We start from the raw sequence: 20,961 nt of genomic DNA, 5'->3' as shown, positions 1-20,961 counted from the left end.
AGCAAATACTGTATAAGCAATGTTGGTCGATCATTTTGTTTCCTGCATTTTGTCTTTTTTTCAACACAAGTGGAGAACGCAGATGTTAGCAGAATACCTTCCATTTCTCAGTAAATGAAATAATCTTCGAGGTTAGAAGAGCGTAGGCTCGCTTGTCACTGAAATTTCGTTTCTACAACGACAGATGACGGGCGAATGGTAGACTGACGCAGACAGATCGCTGCACAAGGATAAACCTTCACTACAGTCTATGTTAGTGCCTTTACCATGTCCTCGCGGTGGAACAATGGTAAGTAGAATAGGATGTCTTTGACTTGCAAAGATGTTTGACAAATCATAACCACATCACTGAATATAACACATGAACAAATGTCATCTGTGCCAGCTCACCTGTAGACGCGTTTTTGAGGCTTGTGTCATCGAAAATGAAGTTGTACTACGTGCGTTTGCTGTCGAAATGAAAACCTGTGTCTGTGTGTTATTAGTGTTAAGTGTGCGACACACAGTGTCTAGTGAAATGTCATGCTCCAAAGAATTCTGACGCGTCAGCTGTTCATAACATGGCTTGTGGAAGTTTGTCAACTGGGAACGAGGAAGCTTTACGGTTCTTGGATAGTCTGCAAAATGATCTGAAGAACTTGTCAATAGAGACGAGGAAAAAATTTCCGCAGATTAAGGAGGTAAGGACAGTTTTTTTCTGTATTTTCTCAGTTGTGTGCATGACGCTTAGGTGCGTTGCAAGTTGTATTTATACTCTAATAATCCGGTCGGAGAAAAGCGTCGCCAGTTTGTGCGTTAATTAGATATTTGTTTTGCGTTCAACAATAGGAATGCTTTCAGATCATTATTGTATCCAACAATATCCGGTCGGTTTACGATCGTCGCTTGATTGCCGTTCTGTTGTAACGCTTTGTAAACTGTTTTCCTCCACGTAACCTGCCAACCGCGCAACAGTTTTTTTTTTTTTTTTTTTTTTTTTTTTTTTTTTTTTTTTTTTTAAAAATCGTAATCGAACTTTTGCTCAGAAATTAAGACATTTGTATGATAGTTTAATTTTTTATGCTAGTGATGTCTTTTGGCACAGAAACTCAGAAAAGTAGCCCATCTTGCCCACCTATACGCTGTGCTTTTTTTTCCCTAGAGAGAATAAAACTTACCAGATCACTGAGGAAATTGAACCTTTCGAAACATCATCTTGCTTTATATAAGTTAAATAAATTAATAATAGTAATATTTTGTAATTTTGGCTATTATATTTGAAAAAACTGCAGACTCCACTACTGGATGTTTAAAAGCAAAACAGGTGTAAAAGACTACCTCGTTACCAACTCATATGATTTACCTGGATATTTTAACTCTTGTCCTATAAATTCCACGTATCTTGTGTTAAACAGGTCTTGTACTCGACAGTATACAGACAACTGTTGTTATTCTGTGTCTAGTTACATAAAGACTTTGAAGTGTTTGAAACCAGTATCTAAAAAGTGTAATTGGGGGAGCTGTGGTTTTTTTTTTTTTTTTTTTTCAAAGCAGATACTTTTGCTCCTAATATACATATACTATCCAATCTGTAGTCTGGAATTAACATTCAGTGGATTAGCAAAGGCTATTATTTGTTGTTAGTATAATTTACAGAAGTAGCCTGTTGTGTTTGAGAAACATCAGTCAGTATGCAGACATCTGAATATACACTTATGTTTAGTGAGTAGAGAATAGGTCATTTGCTGTGCCTTTGATGAAGGTGCTGTCCTGGCATTTGGCTGGAGTGAGTTACAAAAGTACAGAAAATCTAAATTATGATGGTTGGACAGAGCATGAGTCTCCTTCCTCCAGAACGTGAGGCCAGTATCATAACAAATGCACTTCTTTATTTGGTATTCCCAAATGTACTATTCTCTCACTTTTTTACATACTTGGAACAATTGAGCATACAAAGTTAGATAGTTTTACACTCCTCATTTGCTCTCTCAACGATATACCTGCCCGCCCACTCTCTCTCTCTCTCTCTCTCTCTCTCTCTCTCTCTCTCTCTCTCTCCCTCCCCCCCTCCCCCCCTCCCCCCTCTCCCCCCTCCCTTTCTTTCTGTTAATGACAACAGTAATACTCATACATTATTGGTTTTTTTTATATGCACAAAGTAATTTACATTTAACTAAGTTCATAGCAGTTTTCAAATTGTTGTTGAAGGTTTACAAAATCCATAAGGGAGTAAATGTTCTGTCAGCCTGTTATCAGTGTGCCCAAATGTTTAAAAGAGCTGGCTACAAGATTTTCTGGGGTATATAAAACTTCTTATACACACTTCTGTGGAACAAAAGCTTTTTTCTTCGGTATTTAATACATCAGAATTGCCATAGACACTAGTGAATGAAAATAAGAAAAATAAGTTAACTTATTTTGATCTCCAAACTCCCTTAGAATCCATAACACAAAAGATGCAAAGCTGAAATGTTTAAAATGATATATAAGCTGTGGCTTCCAATTAAGGTTCTTGTCAAAATCAACACACAAACATTATCACTGTTCTGTTTCACTTACTGATTTACTCTCGTGCATTATTTGTTACAATGTGATCAGTGCTTGGGCTGCAATGAACTGTATGTCTTGTTTTTTTATCCAAGTTCAGTGCCTGGTTATCTGCAGATAGCTACTGACATGTTTCCAGAAAATGTTGTTTATGTTTTGAAATGTTGAAATTACTCCACTAGATTTGATTGTAACACTTGCACTGACTGTAAAGAAAACTATTTCTGCTACTTGGATATATGATGGACGGTCATTTGTATATAACGAGGACAAGAATACACCCAATATCAGTCTCTTGTAGTCCTTATTTCCAGTTCTGAAGACCCAGTTAGAAGGGGATTTGAAGTTATTGCTGTTGTAGCCAACTTCTAAATCGTAATTTGCTGTGTCTTTGATAAATTTGCTCCTCAGTTAGCTTGCGAAGATTGTATGATTTTTGCTCTGGCCCATTCTGTTCCATTAAATCAATAAATAGTCATCAGAAATTGAATCCTGATTCTCGAAACACTGAGGTAAGAATATTAGGTACCGCTGCATACATTGTTCGCAACTAGTCTTGCATTCCACAACTTAAATTGAGATACTTCCCTTCCTCACTTTTGGGGAAAGAAAGTTAATACTATATACCATTAGTTCTGAATCATTGGTTTGATTAATGTACAGTTTATAAGTGTAAATTTGCAGTTAATGAACAGTGGTAATATGCTGTAATTTGAACCTGAAGCAGTTATGCTTTATGTACAGTATATTTTTTTAATCCACAGAATAGTAGTTAGTTCAATACATATCAGAGTAGAGCACCAAAATGTGCTTAATGTATTGTATATTTCATCCAAAAGCACATTTAATGCACAGAATCAATTGGATTCTCTTGAAGATGAGTCAAAACTTGACAAAATTTTCATTTTTGTATCCACTTTTCGTTTGCATTCATTAAATGTGCGACACATCTCACTTAAAGCATTCTCATAGCAAATTTTTCATTTAAAATGTACTGTACTCTTTCTTCTGATATGCCTACGACATCAACTATATGTTAGCTTGCTTGGTAGTTAATACGGTCCATGATCAATATTTTCACGCTTCAGTTTGATGTGGAATGTTTGTTTTGAGTCATAAAAATAACATATTTTCTCAGGAAATATATTACTGCCATTACTGTTTACATGAGCTGTTTGTGTTTATGAATATTTTGTGACGAAAGGAAATATGTCATTGACTCTATTCAGTTGATTTCTGTGAATTTAATTAAGTTTATGTATATCCCTTGTGGTAGTATAAGCCACAATCCTGAGCAAACTGTCTCTCCCAGTGCTGCCATAATCACACACCAACAGGAGAATCTCTTGCTCTTGTATTTGGAAGTAATGGAAATAAACTTCAGTGACAGTGAAAGTTCCAGTCAGGCTCAGAAATGTACACGGACCAGACTGATTGCAATAAACAGGAAATCTGTGTTTGCTTTCAGGTCTGGTACAGATTTTTGTTAGGCCCTACAACATACTCATTACATCACAGCTTCAACATATCTGAATGGTTTTACTGATACCAGTTCATATCTTGATGCCTTCATTGATTTCATCTCCATTGGTTCTGTTCACCTCATTTCAGTAAATTTGATGTAACTAATATTTGTAATTAAATCTGAATTCAATATTTTGTAAGTGAACAATGACATAGTATAATGTTTTCAGTACCTAAGCTGTTACAAACCAAAGACAATGTCAAGACATACCTGGCATGCTTTCACTGTAGTTAGTGATGATTACCTTCAAGTAACATGTATCACTACCCAAATGATGAAAATTTACAGCTCTGGAACAGACAAGTGAGGTCCTGGGCTAGCTACTGCATGTCTCTTAGATGACCTACAGTTATATTCAGTGTGATTAGAATCCAAGGAACACATTAAAAGTAGCATTCAAGTGATTCCATAATGTTGGAACTTCCTGCCTACCAACAGAGTTCTGTGAGGATGTAAACCTTCATTCTTACTAAACAAAAGAATTGTTAGTGGTGCCAGCATGTCACAAATCAAATGATCAGAGGCTACTGTCTTTTGAACTTTGAACCACCTAAGAAACATACCTTATAACCATGAAGGCCCAATGTCCACAAATGGTGATTCCTGCCCACACCATAATTCTACTGACATTTTATTGGCCTTTTTTGCACAGAAGTGTAGGATTGTTTAGCATTTCCAAGCTCTCTCCAAATCTAAAAGCACTGTTTATCAGTCTCAACACAAATAGATACATATCAGGGAATGAAACATGCACCATTTTTGGTATTCCTGACCTGTGATATTCCTCCATTCACTGCCTTTGGGGAACTACGGTGCTGCGTTGTTAATGGAACTCGTACAATGTGTTCATGTGCTTCGATGCAACTTTGTGGATTGTTTGAGTGTATATTTTGATGTTTGCAAGGCACAACAGAAATTTCTATGACCTATTTCAATAGTCAAATAAGGATATTTTTATGGATGTGCAGTTTCAGCCTTTCATGTCATTATGAATAATCCCTTAAATTTTACCCTTGCAGCCATGTAAATTTTAATGCTTCCACTGATATTGTGGCTGTGTATCTTCTAGTCATCATTACAGTGAGCCAAGAGACTCACTGAGGAAACCTGGAAGATACAGTGCTGAAATGTTGGTGGAAGAGTTGGAATTTGCACAGCTGCAGACCCAAAATTCAATGGATTGTTGCTTATGTATGACCTTGTGTTGACATTTCTTTGAATAATATCTTTTGATGAAAAGTGTATTGTAGATTATCAGTTCACTTCAAGTCTCTCATGACATTTGTTACCTCCACAAAATGGTTTACAATGCCACAGATTTTGTTAAATCACATTGTTGCCACAGTCTACTAAAATCACATTGGTGACACATTCTACCAACTGTAAATTACAGAATTTTGTCCTGTAGCATTAGTATTTAAAAGTAAAAAGTTTGTAAGAAGGGAAACTACTCTCTCAGATTTAAATTTGAAACTCCCTGGCTGATTAAAACTTTTTACTGGACTGGTACTTGGACCCTGAGTCTATGTCTTTCGCAGGCAGATCCACTACTGTCCAGGTGTGCTTAGCTCAATTTGTAGAATACCTACCTGAAAAGGCGAAGGTTCTAGATTTGAGTCATGGTTTGGCACACAGTTATAATACCTCAAGATACTTCATATCAGTGCACAGATCATTGAAGAGTGAAAATTAAGTCAGGTTTTAATTTTTTTTTTACAATAAACACATGACAAACTATTTCTTGATTCATTTGTTTAAGTTTCTATTTCATGTGAAAGGCGGTGTATCAGAGTTTGAGTTTTTGTTGCATATATACAGGTATTATTGCAGGTTTGAGTATGATAAAGTTTGTATAAGGCGATTCAGAGTTAGAATCGGGATGCGAATTGCGATTTCACCAAGGTAAAAGTAGTGGCACAGAAGGGGCTCCCAGTGAGGATCTCCCATAGATATGTAGATTGTATGTAAAAGTTAGGAGAATTGCAGAACAAGAGGATAAGATTTCTGACCATCAGGCAGAGATTGAGGCAGCAAAAACTTAATTGAGCCAGTTGAAAGGGGAAAAGAAAGTGAGATGTAGTAGAAGGTAACCAGAAAAGGACAACAAGGGAATAGTGTGGGTAGTTGAGTTATCATTGAGCTAAAGCATAGGTATAACCTGTTACCTGTTGGCTAGGAGGACTCTTCTCCAACTGTAGAAGAAATTAGGGCTCAACCAACCATTAATAAGAATTTAATAGACAAATTGAGTAGGAAAAGAAAGATCTTTCTGCTAGTAGAAGTCATGGTAGGGGTAACAGCTGCAGGAAAAACTAAGCTTAGAGTACCAGGTCATAAGATCTGTAAATCCTAGGGCAAGCCTTGGCTAGGTTGTTGTTGTGGTCTTCTGTCCTGAGACTGGTTTGATGCAGCTCTCCATGCTACTCTATCTTGTGTAAGCTTCTTCATCTCCCAGTACCTACTACAACCTACATCCTTCTGTATCTGATTAGTGTATTCATCTCTTGGTCTCCCTCTACGATTTTTACCATCCACGCTGCCCTCCAATACTAAATTGTGATCCCTTGATGGCTCAACACATGTCCTACCAACCGGTCCCTTCTTCTAGTCAAGTTGTGCCACAAACTTCTCTTCTCCCCAATCCTATTCAATACTTCCTCATTAGTTATGTGATCTACCCATCTAATCTTCAGCATTCTTCTGTAGCACCACATTTCAAAAGCTTCTGTTCTCTTCTTGTCCAAACTATTTATCGTCCATGTTTCACTTCCATACATGGCTACACTCCATACAAATACTCTCAGAAATGACTTCCTGACACTTAAATCTATACTCGATGTTAACAAATTTCTCTTCTTCAGAAACGCTTTCCTTGCCATTGCCAGTCTGCATTGGCTAGGTAGAATGGGATATTGAGGCACTGAGTGGGGATTTGAGTGAAGAGGACCAGCTAATGATACTTAGGGAACAGGCAACAACCAGGCCAAGAAAAAAGAATACAGTATCAGTAGGAACCTGGAAAAGCTAGGTGCAGCAACCTCAGTGGCACACTCAATCCAGGATGAACTGATTGGGTTGTTACTGACTCTGTATGGGTTTCACATTGGTGCTGTGGCAGGTACTGTTAGTGGGAGATGGAGATACATAAGGCACAGCCTTCACCTTAACAGGAGGATGAAAGGTCTGCTGAAAATAAGAGGGCCACCTTCAACAATGGTAAAATCTCTGTTATTGCAAGTGTGAGGGGTAAGCTTGGTTTTTTTTTTTTCACATTTAATATATTATTGAGAGCAACTTGCTTACAAGAGGTCCACATAAATGAAGTGTCACACGTAAAAGATCGGTTTACTGACTTGGAAATTGAGAAGGCGGGGTGGCAAGTATATGGGCTCAGCATGTAATGCACTATTATACGGCCCAGTGGGGAGCAGTGCAATCTGAAGACAACCTGGGGACAGGAATTGGGAAGGGGCGACAGGAGAGAAGAAGGTGACACTGTTGGATGGGTGATGCGGGGACACTCGGTTACCAGAGATTGAGGCCAGGATGATTAGTGGAGTGGAGGATGTATTATAACTCCTGTCTATATAGTTCAGAGGAGCTGGTGGTGGTGGGAAGGATGTAAATGGCTCAGGTTGTGAAACAGCCATTGAATTTGAGCATATTGTGCCATCAGGTGGTCAACTTTGTTCATGGCAATAGTTTTATGGTGGCTGTTCATGCTGGCAGACAGCTGGTTGGTAGTCATATCAACATCCAAAGCTGTGTAGTGTTTGCAGAAGAGTGCGTATATGCCATGGGTTTCACAGGTGGCCCCATCAGGGACCCACAAGAGATCAGACTGAAAATGTCCAAAAGAAGACACACTACACAGATAATAGTAGTATCTAAGCCTTGACAGCATTTTATGATATCTTCAGTGCGGGTGCAACTTAGGTCGACCTCTTCCAGAAATCGTCCTAGTTGCTGTGAGCAGTGAGGAAACTGGACAGCGCAGACGCTACAGATGTAGTTTGCAACGGGTATGGAATTTGGGTTGGACAGGAATTGTGCTCAGGTAGCTGAAGCGATTAAGGTGACTACTTGTGTTAGGGGGAAATCTGTGTTAGAGTCATAGCGTGGCATAATTTTTTTCTTGTAACCATTGAATTCTTTCAGTGCCCTCGTGCGGCTGATGGTATTTCTCTTTCATCACTATTGTTGTTAACCAAATTTCTTACTATTTTGTTGGTGTAATGCTGTATGACTGTTTCTGTACTTCTACCAGTTTGAAAGTCATGCTGATTATTATTCAATAGGCTGTGGCCATCTAAGTACTGTGGCAATTTGTTGTTTCATTACTCTCTCAATTACTTTAGAGAATGCCGAGAGGAGGGAAATGGGTCAGTAATTTTCAACTTTATACCTATTACTACTCTTGAATAAAGGTATCACATTCAATATTTTTAGTCTTTGGGGGAACACTCATTCAGTAGATGATAAATTAACAATGCAAGCCAAGGACTTTGCAGTCTGTGAAGTGATGTGGATTATAAGTGACACTAATACTCACCTACACCAGATGACATTTTGCATTTAGGGCTTTTGATCACCTGTAATAATTCATGCTCACTAGTCGGAAGTAACCTAAATTGATCCTGATTTGTGAAACCTAAGTTAAGTGTTTGGGAAGCATTGATAAAATAATTATCTATATAATTTGGCAGGTACTTTTTGCCAATATTGATATCATCATGTTTTGTATGTGTAATTTCCTGCACTTCATTTATCTTCAGTGTTTCACTTTTTACAGTGTCCTATACGGATTTTGATTTGTTGACTGACGTTTTTATTACATTATCATTTCTAAGAAGTATTGCCTTTGCAGTTTCCTGTCAACATATTTTCTTATAGGTATGTTAAATACATATTCTGTACACTGTGTATCTGTTGATCTTTTCATATATAAGTAGGGTAGTAGCCATGCATGTAATAACCACTTCCTTGAAGCAGCTCTGATGATAGGCACAGATAGTTCATGAATTAAAGAAATAGAATAAATGCAAGAATCAATGCTACATACATACAGGCAGGCAAGTCACAGATACTCTATGCTCCACCAAAGAAATTAAGAATGAAATTAATTCCCTCAAAACCAAAATCTCAGTGTGGAGTTGACAATATATCGAGCTCAGTACTAAAATCTAGTACTTCAAATATATGCAAATCGTCAATCGCTACTTTCTGCTACTTATCAAAAACATTAGATTGTGCAGTTCACGGTATTCTCATAGAGAAGCTTAAATATTATGGCATCAGAGATTTTGCTGATAACTGGTTTTTGCCCTAATCGGCTAACTAAGAGGGTTACTGAGTCATGCAGTAAGAAACTCGGCGAGTTTACACAATGAAACTGCATCTTCAGAATGGGAAATAAGCAAAACAGGTGCACCACGGGGATTGATATTGGGTCCACTTTTGTTCTATTATATATCCAAGAAGCAGAAATAGTTATTTGTACTGGCAAGACAAATGTTATAATCAAACCTAATGGAGTAATTTCAACATCTGAAGTTATAAATAATATTTTCCTGAATTTAATAACTGATTTTCTGCAGGTGGACTGTCACTGAATTTAGATAAAACACAGCACATGCAGTTCAGCACTGCACAAGCCCTAACCACAGTACTAGAAATAACGCACAAGGGTAAATCAAGAAATGAAACAGAAGTTCAAAATGTTTGGGTGTTATATTGAGAAGAACCTGAATTGGAAATCATATGAGTAAGCTCTGCCAGTTTTCCGTTAGTGATAACAGATTTTGGAGATGAAACTGTCAAAAAGTCCACTTATTTTTCTTATTTTCATTTACAAATGTTTTATGAAATCATATTTTGTGGTAACTCTGCCTAGGAAGTAGTAGTTGCACAGAATCATGTAAGAAGGATGGAATGTTGTGTACACTCCAAAATCACTTCAGTCTGCCCTTTAAACAAGTGGCCATACTAACAACAGGCTCACATTACATTTATTCTCTTATAGAGTTTGGTAACACTCATAAATATGATACTAGAAGAAGAAATTATTTATAGTAGATCCGTTACTCAGCCGTAGAGTGGCACAGACATGAGTGAGGTATTAAGCCATATAAATCTTTGATCGTCGTGTGTGTGTTGTGTGTGTGTGTGTGTGTGTGTGGGGGGGGGGGGGGAGAGGGAGGGAGGGAGAGAGAGAGAGAGAGAGAGAGAGAGAGAGAGAGAGAGAGAGATTGAACATAGTTGAGTATACATCACTGTATGTGCATTACAAAAATTAAATCGTGTGAATGGTCAACTTGTTCCTATGCTATTTTAGTGCTAAAGCGTACTGCAACGGGAAAACTGACTTGTTCTGCATCATAGTGATCGGTCACAATTGTCGTCTATGGAAATGTAGGTAACTAACCAATCAACCTGTACTTGTTTTGAAGTTAAAACTAGCATCAAACACACATTCTTGGATCTCACATACCAGCAGTGCATGCACATATTACTCATATATGCTATATGTGGAGCCTGGATTTTATGTAATTACATATTCTGTTTCATTATATGTAGTTATCAGAAAAACTAAAAGTCAACAAATTACACCAAAAGGAATCTTCTTACTGAGTTTGAAATTACATATTTTGAGCTATAATATATCTTTTACATTATATTACATAGTTTTACGTGTTTTAATATTGTAGAAGAATTATTATGCATTTTCATTACAGAACAATAAAGGAAAATAAACTAAGTTTTATTGTTGTGTTTCTCGTACTGTTGTCAATCTCATTACACCCAAAGCTAAATTGCACAAATTTGATGCAAACAACACTGACTTGTTTTTAACACTTTTCTTTATTGTTCTCAAATGTTTCACAGAGTGTAACAATCAGTTGCATTTAAGTTAACCATGGCTCCGGTTGTGTCTTCGTTGTCACCAAAACTAAAAATGTGGGTTTCTTTTGACACAGCTTTAACCACTGATGGTAAAATAGTCCTTTGCCAAATTTATGATAAATGAAATCTCAAACTGAACAACAGTTACAAAGCAGTCTGCATATTAGGAATAAACAATGGATTCCTTCAAAGAAACGGGTTCTTCTTACTTGCAGCGACAACGTATATTGTCTAATAACGAATTTTACAAAGAACTGTGTTTTGAAAATGAAATTTTCACTCTGCAGCAGTGTGTGTGCTGATATGATACTTCCTGTCAGATTGAAACTGTGTGCCAGACCGAGACTTGAACTTGGCACCTTTGTCTTTTGCATACCTTCCAAACTTCACAGAAGCTCTCCTGCAAACCTTGTAGAACTAGCACTCCTGGAAGAAAGGATATTGCAAGTGCTAGTTCTGCAAGGTTCCCAGGAGAGCTTCAGTGAAGTTTGGGAGGTAGGAGACGAGGTACTGGCAGAAGTAAGGATGGGTCATGAGTTGTGCTTGGGTAGCACAGTTGGTAGAGTACATATGCCTGCAAAAGGTACGGGTCTCAAGTTTGAATCTTGCTTCGGCACACAGTTTTAATCTGCCAGGAAGTTTCATCTGTGTTTTACATTGGTTGCAGGGAACATATCCTGGAACAAACTTCAGGTATCTTAATTTAACATTTCTTACAGAATTACTGCAACTGCAATATTCTTGATCAGTTCACTCTCAGGAAGAATTACCTGGACATTGGCAAATTACATATATGGATTTCTGCTGGTGAGATGACATATGTTGTAGGTTGCTTCACTGCTAATCTGTGGGCAAGTTGGACTCTGAGGCTGCATCTAAACCCTTTTTAATATACTGTAAACCTTTTAAGGCAATAAATAGTTCAACAATTGCTAGCTTCATTAATTATGGACTTAGGTACTTTGGCCAGATGGTGTGAAAGAAGAGATGGTCCTGTTGATGTACAGATACAGCTCCACGCATGTTGAAAGTGGGGAAATTGCTTAATGTATTTTATCTCAGCTTAATGCATTTTACATGTGCAGCTCATGTATTGCAATGAGTGGCAGGGACAGAGACGCACAAATTTCAAGAAGTAAATACCCTGATACGAGCAACAAGGGAGGTTTTCTTGAAATGTCCTCCTCATGTACCATGCTACAATCAGCAGCTCCATGATGTACTTCTGCCTCCAGAGCCAGTGATAACAGGGTGGACAACATGGATTCAGCTGTGTTTTTCTGTAGTAACCCCATTGCCCATATGAAGTCAGTGATGCAGAACGTTTCTTGTGATCCTGCAGTGTCTCTGAGTGAATCTTTGTCAGCATTCAACAATTCTAATGTCCTCAGTTCAGTTTTGTAGATCGCAAGCCACTTTAACTGGATTCCCAACAGTATCAAGAAACCAGACACTTCAATTTGCCTCTCCAAGAGGCTGTGGGAATAATGGAAGCTGCAGTTCAGATTGTCAGTGTTGTGTATCAGGTGAAGTGGGTGTTGCAGTTTCCAGTAAACTGCAGTGTGCGCTGAATAAGAACCCTGGGTACTCAAATCTTGTGGGTTTTACCTCAGTTATTTAATGATAAAATTGTAGAACCCTCTGAGAATATTATTCCTAGTACAATCTCTCCATATAAATACACACCATAGACATCTTGCAAAGTTGAGTGATCTTTCTCTCATCATAAAACATACTGTCAGACAGAACATTTGGAAAAGTATATTATAATTAATTGTGCATCCTGTTCCATTGTGACTTAAATCCTTGAATAGAAGGCACTTGTACTTCAATACTTTGTAGCAGAACTACCGATTAAGAATTCACATAGATATTTGACTAGCCTACGTGTGAACTTATATTTTCCAGACAAAAATTGGGATTGTACATATAATTGTCTCATTACATATTTATTTAGAAATTTTCACCGGTTTCGGTTGCTTATTTGTGTACATGTTTTTTTAATTTGATATTACTTAAAATCCAGGCTCTAGTCAGGTGTTTAGCTGAGTGGAATGAACTTTTTCATCTCCTATAGTAATGGTTAATGGTTTACTTAAGTTATGACACAGGTAACATTTTGTGTGGGATATATTAAGCAATCATGAGTGATACTCCAGCTTGTTTTAAGAATACATAGAAAGTCTCATAACTTTAGTGGTGTTACACATGCCAAGAGATGAAAGTCTTAGTAAAGTTATTGATTCAGTTTTCTACTCATTTCAGTGCGCATATTGATAGGCAGTTTGAGTGTATCTCATATAAAGAGCAGTCAAATGGAAAATTATAAAGATGGAAAAAAGTAAGTAAACTGTTTATTATTTCAAAAGTAATTGCCATAATTGTTGATACATTTATCACACTATAATACAATTCTGTCAGTGCCTTCATAGAAGAATTTTTGTGGTTGCGTACAGAATCTTGATTGTTCCCCGGCTGAAGCAAATCGACGGCAACAAATTCCATTCTTTAGCGCTCCAAAACTGTGGAAATCTCATGGGGAGAAATCGGGACTGTATGGAGGATGTGTAAGGGCCCACATGTTGCCGAGGTTGTTTCGACTATGCTGCTCAGAAGTTTCACTTGGAAGTCCTTACATATCCTCCCTACAGTCTCAATCTCTCCTAGTTAAATTTCCATATTTTTTGGGCATTCATGGCTGTCAATTTGCTTCAGATGAACAGGTGCAAACCTGGATACACTCATGGTTTAATAGGCAACTTCAGACATTTTTCCACATAGGCATTGCAAGCTTGTGTTATAGTGGGATAAATGTATCAACAGTTATGGTGATTACTTTTAAAATAATACACAGTTTACTTACTTTTTTCCGTCTGTCTCATCTTCATTTGACTGCCCCTTATAGATGTTCTACAAGGTGTTTTTTATTTTTCCTGTGAAATTTTTGTCTGCACATTTCCATATTTTGTTGGTGAAAGTGTCAAATTGATGCGTACTAGGCATTGTGTAACCAAGTGGGGGGGGGGGGGGGGGGGGTTACATTATATTGACATAAAAGTATTTGCACATTTATCCCATGAATTAGAGTAGAGGCTTAACTTAAGTACTTGAATTGAGTGAATGAGACATACCTCTGCATCAATGAAACAACAAATTCATCTCAGGTCACCAAGTTTTGGAAATCAAGGAGAAAGAAAAAGAACCAGCAGTTGGAGGAGGAGGAGGAGAAGAAGAAGAAGAAAGCTGTGTGTCTCATTGTGATTGAGTTACACACCAAAGTTATCTGTGATAAAAATACAGCATTATTCTGAAGGTTTATAACACTGTGTATGGAACAGACATCTTGTGGAAGTTTTGGAATTACTTATGAAGCTCAAATGAAGTTTTCTCACTGCAGGTCTGCAAAAGCTGCTAAGATCACATCTTGTGTGTACATAGTGCACTATATTAACCGAATAAATGCAAACTCAAGATTATTTTTTTTTCCTTTTTTACTGCATCAGATGTTAAGAAAGGTATCCAAGTCATGATGATGGGCTGTGTTAATGAAAATGCAGGCAAGTGCCATGAGCACAAAGATTCAAAGCTGCTGTGTGACATTCACACAGAAGAATCTAGGAAAACTATGAATCACATCAGATTAAATAGATAGACATTATATGATATGATCCTTATTTGTATCACTTCCCCCTCCACCACAAAATAAAATTGGTATCAAGAGCTTAGTTACAGTTCTGAAAACTGTCTTCAGCTTCCATCAACTAAGAGAGCTGAAGTCTGTGTATCCACCTATGCACAATTAATTAATACATGTCGGGCAAAATAATGGCTTAGCATCTCCACAAAAACAATAATCAGAGTGACTCATATATGACATTCTTCGTGCAAAAACTGTGTTAAATGAAACTTAAAATGGAAGTTATCAGGGAAAATTATCATAGCATTCATAATCAGGTAATCAAAATCTGTCTTACTTATGACATGAAATTTCATGCACAGTGCCAAATCAGTGCACAAAACCAGTTGAATCTTTTTCAAAACAGCTCAAACTTGGCTATTATGCATTTGCTTTTGGGCATGATTCAGCATCTATGGCACCCAATCTGACAAAGGTTTGTGATAGCAGTTCTTCATGTAAATGTAGTATACTCTGTTTTCTGATATGCGTACATTGCCAACTATTTTGTACACCTTTCATCACATATTGTCCAGTATTGTATTGCACATTTTCATTGTTTTAATCTGTGCTTGCAGTCTTGACATATTCTTCATGTGGATTGTCTGCTAAAGAAATTTGAACTTCAAGTTTGTCTCAGAAGGAATTTAGCAGATTTCAGATACAGCTTCACAAACTCTGGATGTATTTCTGTTGGCAGTCAGCTGTCAAAGATATAGAATTGTAAGATGACATGGTATTCCAGTTTATCGATTTAGAAGTGTGTGTAAACAAAGTTATTCCACAGATTAATTTTATACTAGTCTTATATTCTTAAGTGCCAGCATAACAAAGATAATGTCATTGATGTCAACATCATCTCTGTACTAGACTGAAAAATGTTCTCTTTCCCCTGGTGAGGGAGTTTAGCAGTAGTGACTGTGAGAGAACTGATGTAGGTGTAAAGTGAACAGTGAAAAAATATTTTGCGACTATTACAGCTACTTTCATCCATGAAGCTATAAATGAGCGGGTTGGTTAAAAGTCAATTTTACCATCACCATAGTTTACAGTTGCCACTGATAAAAGTGAAAGAACTTTGGATTTAATGTTGTCCTAAGCTTGCAATGTTTGTTCAGTTATTGTTACTATCCAATTCAATAATGAAAGATGAGGCACTTAAAAGGAATTGAAAAAAATCACTGTAATCTTTTAAAATTGAATTAGATTGATACTTTTAGGAGGAGGAATTCTTGATCCCTAATTTGCAACTGGGCTAAAACTATACACACTACAGCAGTTATAAAATTGTTCATTCCATATACTGTTCATGGAAGATCTTAGAGGAGACAGTAGGCTGCCACCTACTCTAGACATTTGAATTCTGTAAACTTCGTAGTATTTTCAGTGTGTGTTCAGGAGACTGGATTCCAACTTTGCAAATTTCACCAAGCTCTTGGTGATTACGCTGTAAGTTTTCTTACACTTAATATCTTGTGATAGTCAGATTTTGTTTGAAGAATGTGTGTATTTATTCGTTACGTACTGATAGTTATCAGCACCTCAGATGTTGATTAAATGTTTTTCTTCCTTGTGATGTGCAAAGTCAGAACTGAAGAGGAGGAGAAATAATCTCAAAAAAGTAATTAAAATGAGAATATTTATTGAATCAGTGACAGCTGCTGGGTTTTAGAGGGATGTAGAATTAAGGGACTACTGCCCACTTCTAAGAAGAATGTGGCATGACAAGAATGCACCAGTGAGTCAGGCAGGCATTGCGATGTGGTCTAGAGTAGAATAGTACACATCATTTTGGAAACATTTTCGTGAAGACAATTACATCAACATTGCGACGGAATTGCTGAGGTTTGAGCAACATAGATATATTAAATTCTTACTCCTTCTTTGTTTTAATACTTATGGAATGGAATAAGTTATATTATTAATGTGCCTGTGCATGGATTCAGTAGATTCTGTACAAATAGTTTGATACTGGTAGTGTTTATGCAATTGCGTAATATGATTTTTTTTTACTTGATAAACATTTCATTAAGTTCAAAAACTACCAACAGTGTAGTGTTCTCATCTGTTTCCTGATTACAGTGGAAGTGTGATGTCTGCATACACATTTTACTAGAATATTTCTCTTTGGCACTGGTGCTGCAAATAAAGAATAAGGGGAAATCGTAGACCACAAATGGTGCACTATGAAACCTAACATTGACAATGGATACAGTAGTAAGGCAGTATTTTTTTTTCCACAGCCAGTGATACATTCCTTCACCAATTGCATAATGGAATGGAGATAGGGAAAGTACTATGGCATTGCTCCCAAACTCATCCCTCACAGGTATTCTTGTGAGCTGCCTTCTGTATGTTAATTGTTATAAATAACTGTGGATGTGAAGGGAAAGTAAGCAGAAATGTAAATTACAAAGAGAGAAATACCAGGACCAGATCAATTAGGGCTAGAATGTCCATGACCTGTAGGTTCAGACTACATTCTGTTTTTATAATTGGGGACTATGTGCAAGAAATGTCACATTTTCTGTCCCTGTTTTTTTTAAATTTGGAATTATGAGAATTTTAATCTTTTATGTAATTGAAATTAATTGTAATATTTATTTGTATTATGTATTGGTATTAAATACTGTTTGTATGGAAAACACGTAATAAGAACAACATGTCTGTTACAGTCATGTGAAGAAGGGATTGCAAAGCTCCGTAATGCTGCAGCACATCCTCAGACACCAGTTTACTATGTTGTGAACCAAATACTCTATCCACTGGTTCAGGGATGTGAGACCAAGGACCCAAAGATTGTGAAGGTAGGTGTTTTTAGTGTTGTTTTTCCTCTCATTCTCTCTGTTCAAATTTATGTATTTTATAAATATATTTGTCAGCCATTTCAGGCAACACACTTGATAATGTGGAGTGTATTAGTCTCAAGTTTACTAGTCAATTGTTACTAGCAATGTGATATCAGCTTAGGTACGCACCACTGCTCTTCAGTAATATCAGGGTACAAGCGAAATACCTCTGGTAATCATTGTTCTGACACCACTTGTGTAAACTTAGAAATTGGTAATTTCACTGCCACTAGAATAACAGCTGTCTGTGTACACACATGCTTCAGTGACACAGAGTTTGTCATGCAGTATATAAATATTTACTGAAAAAAAGTCTAATGATGAAGTAATGATTCTTAGATGTAAAAATACAAAACTGATTGTATATGAACTCGTCAGATTATGCTGGTAGATATGCAAAATCTTTCACTAAGTAGAAGCTGTCTGCTGCCAGTGAGAGTACATGTGATACTTGTGGAAAAATGTAATTTTCAGAAGGAAGTTGCTGTTGTCATTCTAGAGATGTAGGGGAAGGGCACCAGATAAGTTTAGTATGAGGGCAGAGCCTCTTCTCACAGCGACACAAATAATTCTCCTTCATGAAGATTCCACGAGATGTCCTGAGGCTCATTTAACCTTTCTTTACTGCAGCAACATTCCTGTATCGTGCAGTACCTGGTGGTGGTTAATGCTAGAGTAGGTTTCTTTCTAGCACATTCCAAATGTCGTGACGACAATTCTGGGCTCTTGCAGACTAAGGAACGGTATCTATATCTCATAAAGCTTCCTGGCTATGGTAAACAGATAGGTCATACATACCGTCACATTCTACAGTGCCATTGGATATGTAGTATCCACCATTCTGTGATTGCTATACATGAAGCTAGAGATCTTCCTCAGCATTCAGCTATAATGTCTGCACTAACAATAAACATGAGGTAGCCAGTTGTTGTTTACAGAAGTCACAGAATCACCTACACTGTTTACTTTGGAACCACTTGCAGAGGGCAATTCTGACCACACCCACAAATGCTCCGCATGTTGAGCGAAACAATGAATACCTTGGGGAATTTGGTCAGGTCAGGCTGAGTACTGGGGTTGGTGGGGTGGTGAGGTTTAGCTTCCAACAGGTGAACTCCGGGGGAGCCTTCATCTGCATTCCAGCACAACCTATATACTTTTACCTCTCTTTAAATTATTTCTCATCTCTGGCATCAATAATGCTTTCATTGCATTGATTTTACCACTCCTGTATACTGTCACAATTCAATCAAATTTCTAGCTGATGTCACTAACTACAGGTGAACACTCTCTCAAGTAAGTGCCTCTCTGTTTAGTCCATTAACACCAGTCAACCCAGTTTGTGGTGCATAGATCATTTTAATATATACAGAGCACATTTTTTGGGATGTTAGGACTTCTATGTTTACTGCTATATCATTTAAATGCTGTATGCTAAACAATGGGAAATCAGGATGGAATAACAACACTAGGGAAGGGATAGGTTGCTACTCATCGCATACTAGACCTGTTACCTTGCAGATAGGAACAATGAAAGACTGCTAAAATAATTAATCTCTTGGACAAAGTCCTTTTTCCAAAATAGAAAACACATATACATTTACACAAGCACAACTCGCATACACGTGGCCACAGCCTCCAGGCACTGGAGCTCCAATGCTCGGGAATAGTGTGTGTGTGTTTTAGCTCTAAATTTTTACTGTTTTCTTGTGATGGTATTTGTTTCACAGTTTTGTTAAAAGTTAGTGATACTGAATATGATTTTGTTAAGTGATATGTGATAGTTCTTTTGTTCTCTTTCTTTTTGTATTCACCTTAAAAGCCAACAGATTTTATTGTAAACCTATTATTATAACTACTGATGTGCAACAATATTTTTTCATGGTGTCAGTGTAACATTATTCAAAGGCAGTCACTTTTCAACATAGTCACTGTTGTAAACAATGCAAACTTGTCGTCATTTAATTCGGAGTTTAATGCCTGAAGGAAAAAACTTCAGATTTACTGCATAATTATTCAGACACCCTTTTGAGATAATTATGAGGTTTTCAAACATTGCGGTCTCTTGGGTTAGGTCAGACAGATATGCAGGGTGTGGTAGACATTCAAAACAAAAATCCCTAATGTTTTATGCTATTAATTTAGCTTATTGCAGCCTGTTGTTATACGAGGGCAAATCAGAAAGTTTTTACCCATATTTCTTAGTAGCCAAACTAAGGTACATACAGATAATGACAAATATACATCCTGTTCTGCGTACCTTACACTATTTTTCCCCTCAGCCACACACCGGGTCACACATTTGTCCCATTGCAGCACTAAATTTGAGCTGCTCCTGTGGTAGAATTCGTCTGGCTGACTGTGGAACCACCAACGGATTGCTGTCGTGGCTTCATCATTACTTATGAATTGCTATCCTGCCAGGAGCTTCTTCAGCATTCCAAAAACATGGAAATCACCGGGGCTGAGGTCTGGACTGTGTGGTGGGTGGTCTAGAATCTCCCAGTGAAATTACTGGAACTTTTCGGCAGTTCCTACTGCCACATGTGGTCTCACATTGTTGTGGAGCAGTGTCACATTGTCCACATCAAGAATCCTTTGGTGCCTTCAGCAGATGGCAGCCCTCAGACATGACAGTGTGAAACAATAACTTTCGGCATACATAGCTGCATCTTGTGGCATGAAATCCGGCAGGAGCGGTCCATGGCTATCCCAGAAGGCCTGTAACATCACTTTCCCAACAGATGGCGTTGAATGGAACTTTTTCACACCCAGATGTTTCCACACTATACTCTGTCGAAGCTGCGTTGGTAAAGTACCGGAACTTCAAGCGCTGATAGAAAGCACCGAAGCTGAAATCGTTATAGGTACAGAAAGCTGGCTGAAGCCAGAGATAAATTCTGCCGAAATTTTTACAAAGGTACAGACGGTGTTTAGAAAGGATAGATTGCATGCAACCGGTGGTGGAGTGTTCGTCGCTGTTAGTAGTAGTTTATCCTGTAGTGAAGTAGAAGTGGATAGTTCCTGTGAATTATTATGGGTGGAGGTTACACTCAACAACCGAGCTAGGTTAATAATTGGCTCCTTTTACCGACCTCCCGGCTCAGCAGCGTTAGTGGCAGAACAACTGAGAGGAAATTTGGAATATATTTCACATAAATTTTCTCAGCATGTTATAGTCTTAGGTGGAGATTTCAATTTACCAGATATAGACTGGGACACTCAGATGTTTAGGACGGGTGGTAGGGACAGAGCATCGAGTGACATTATACTGAGTGCACTATCCGAAAATTACCTCGAGCAATTAAACAGAGAACTGACTCGTGGAGATAACATCTTGGACCTACTGATAACAAACAGACCCGAACTTTTCGACTCTGTATTTGCAGAACAGGGAATCAGTGATCATAAGGCTGTTGCAGCATCCCTGAATGTGGAAGTTAATAGGAATATAAAAAAAGGGAGGAAGGTTTATCTGTTTA

The 20,961-nt window shown here is 37.6% G+C and overlaps 1 protein-coding gene across 1 annotated transcript in view; it reads left to right on the top strand.

Annotated features, from left to right (window-relative positions):
- Positions 1-368: 368 nt before the first annotated feature.
- LOC126470294 (protein MON2 homolog) overlaps positions 369-20,961 on the top strand; it is a 219,911-nt gene continuing 199,318 nt past the window's right edge. The window contains exons 1-2 of the mRNA XM_050098049.1: positions 369-680; positions 17,306-17,437. Of these exons, the coding sequence (XP_049954006.1) occupies positions 561-680; positions 17,306-17,437 (252 nt within the window). The 5' untranslated portion in view covers positions 369-560. The remainder of the gene's footprint in view (positions 681-17,305; positions 17,438-20,961) is intronic.

Source organism: Schistocerca serialis, chromosome 3 (genome assembly GCF_023864345.2).
Source record: "Schistocerca serialis cubense isolate TAMUIC-IGC-003099 chromosome 3, iqSchSeri2.2, whole genome shotgun sequence".
Taxonomy (NCBI): Eukaryota; Metazoa; Arthropoda; class Insecta; order Orthoptera; family Acrididae; genus Schistocerca; species Schistocerca serialis.
This window is presented reverse-complemented; position numbering and strand designations above follow the sequence as displayed.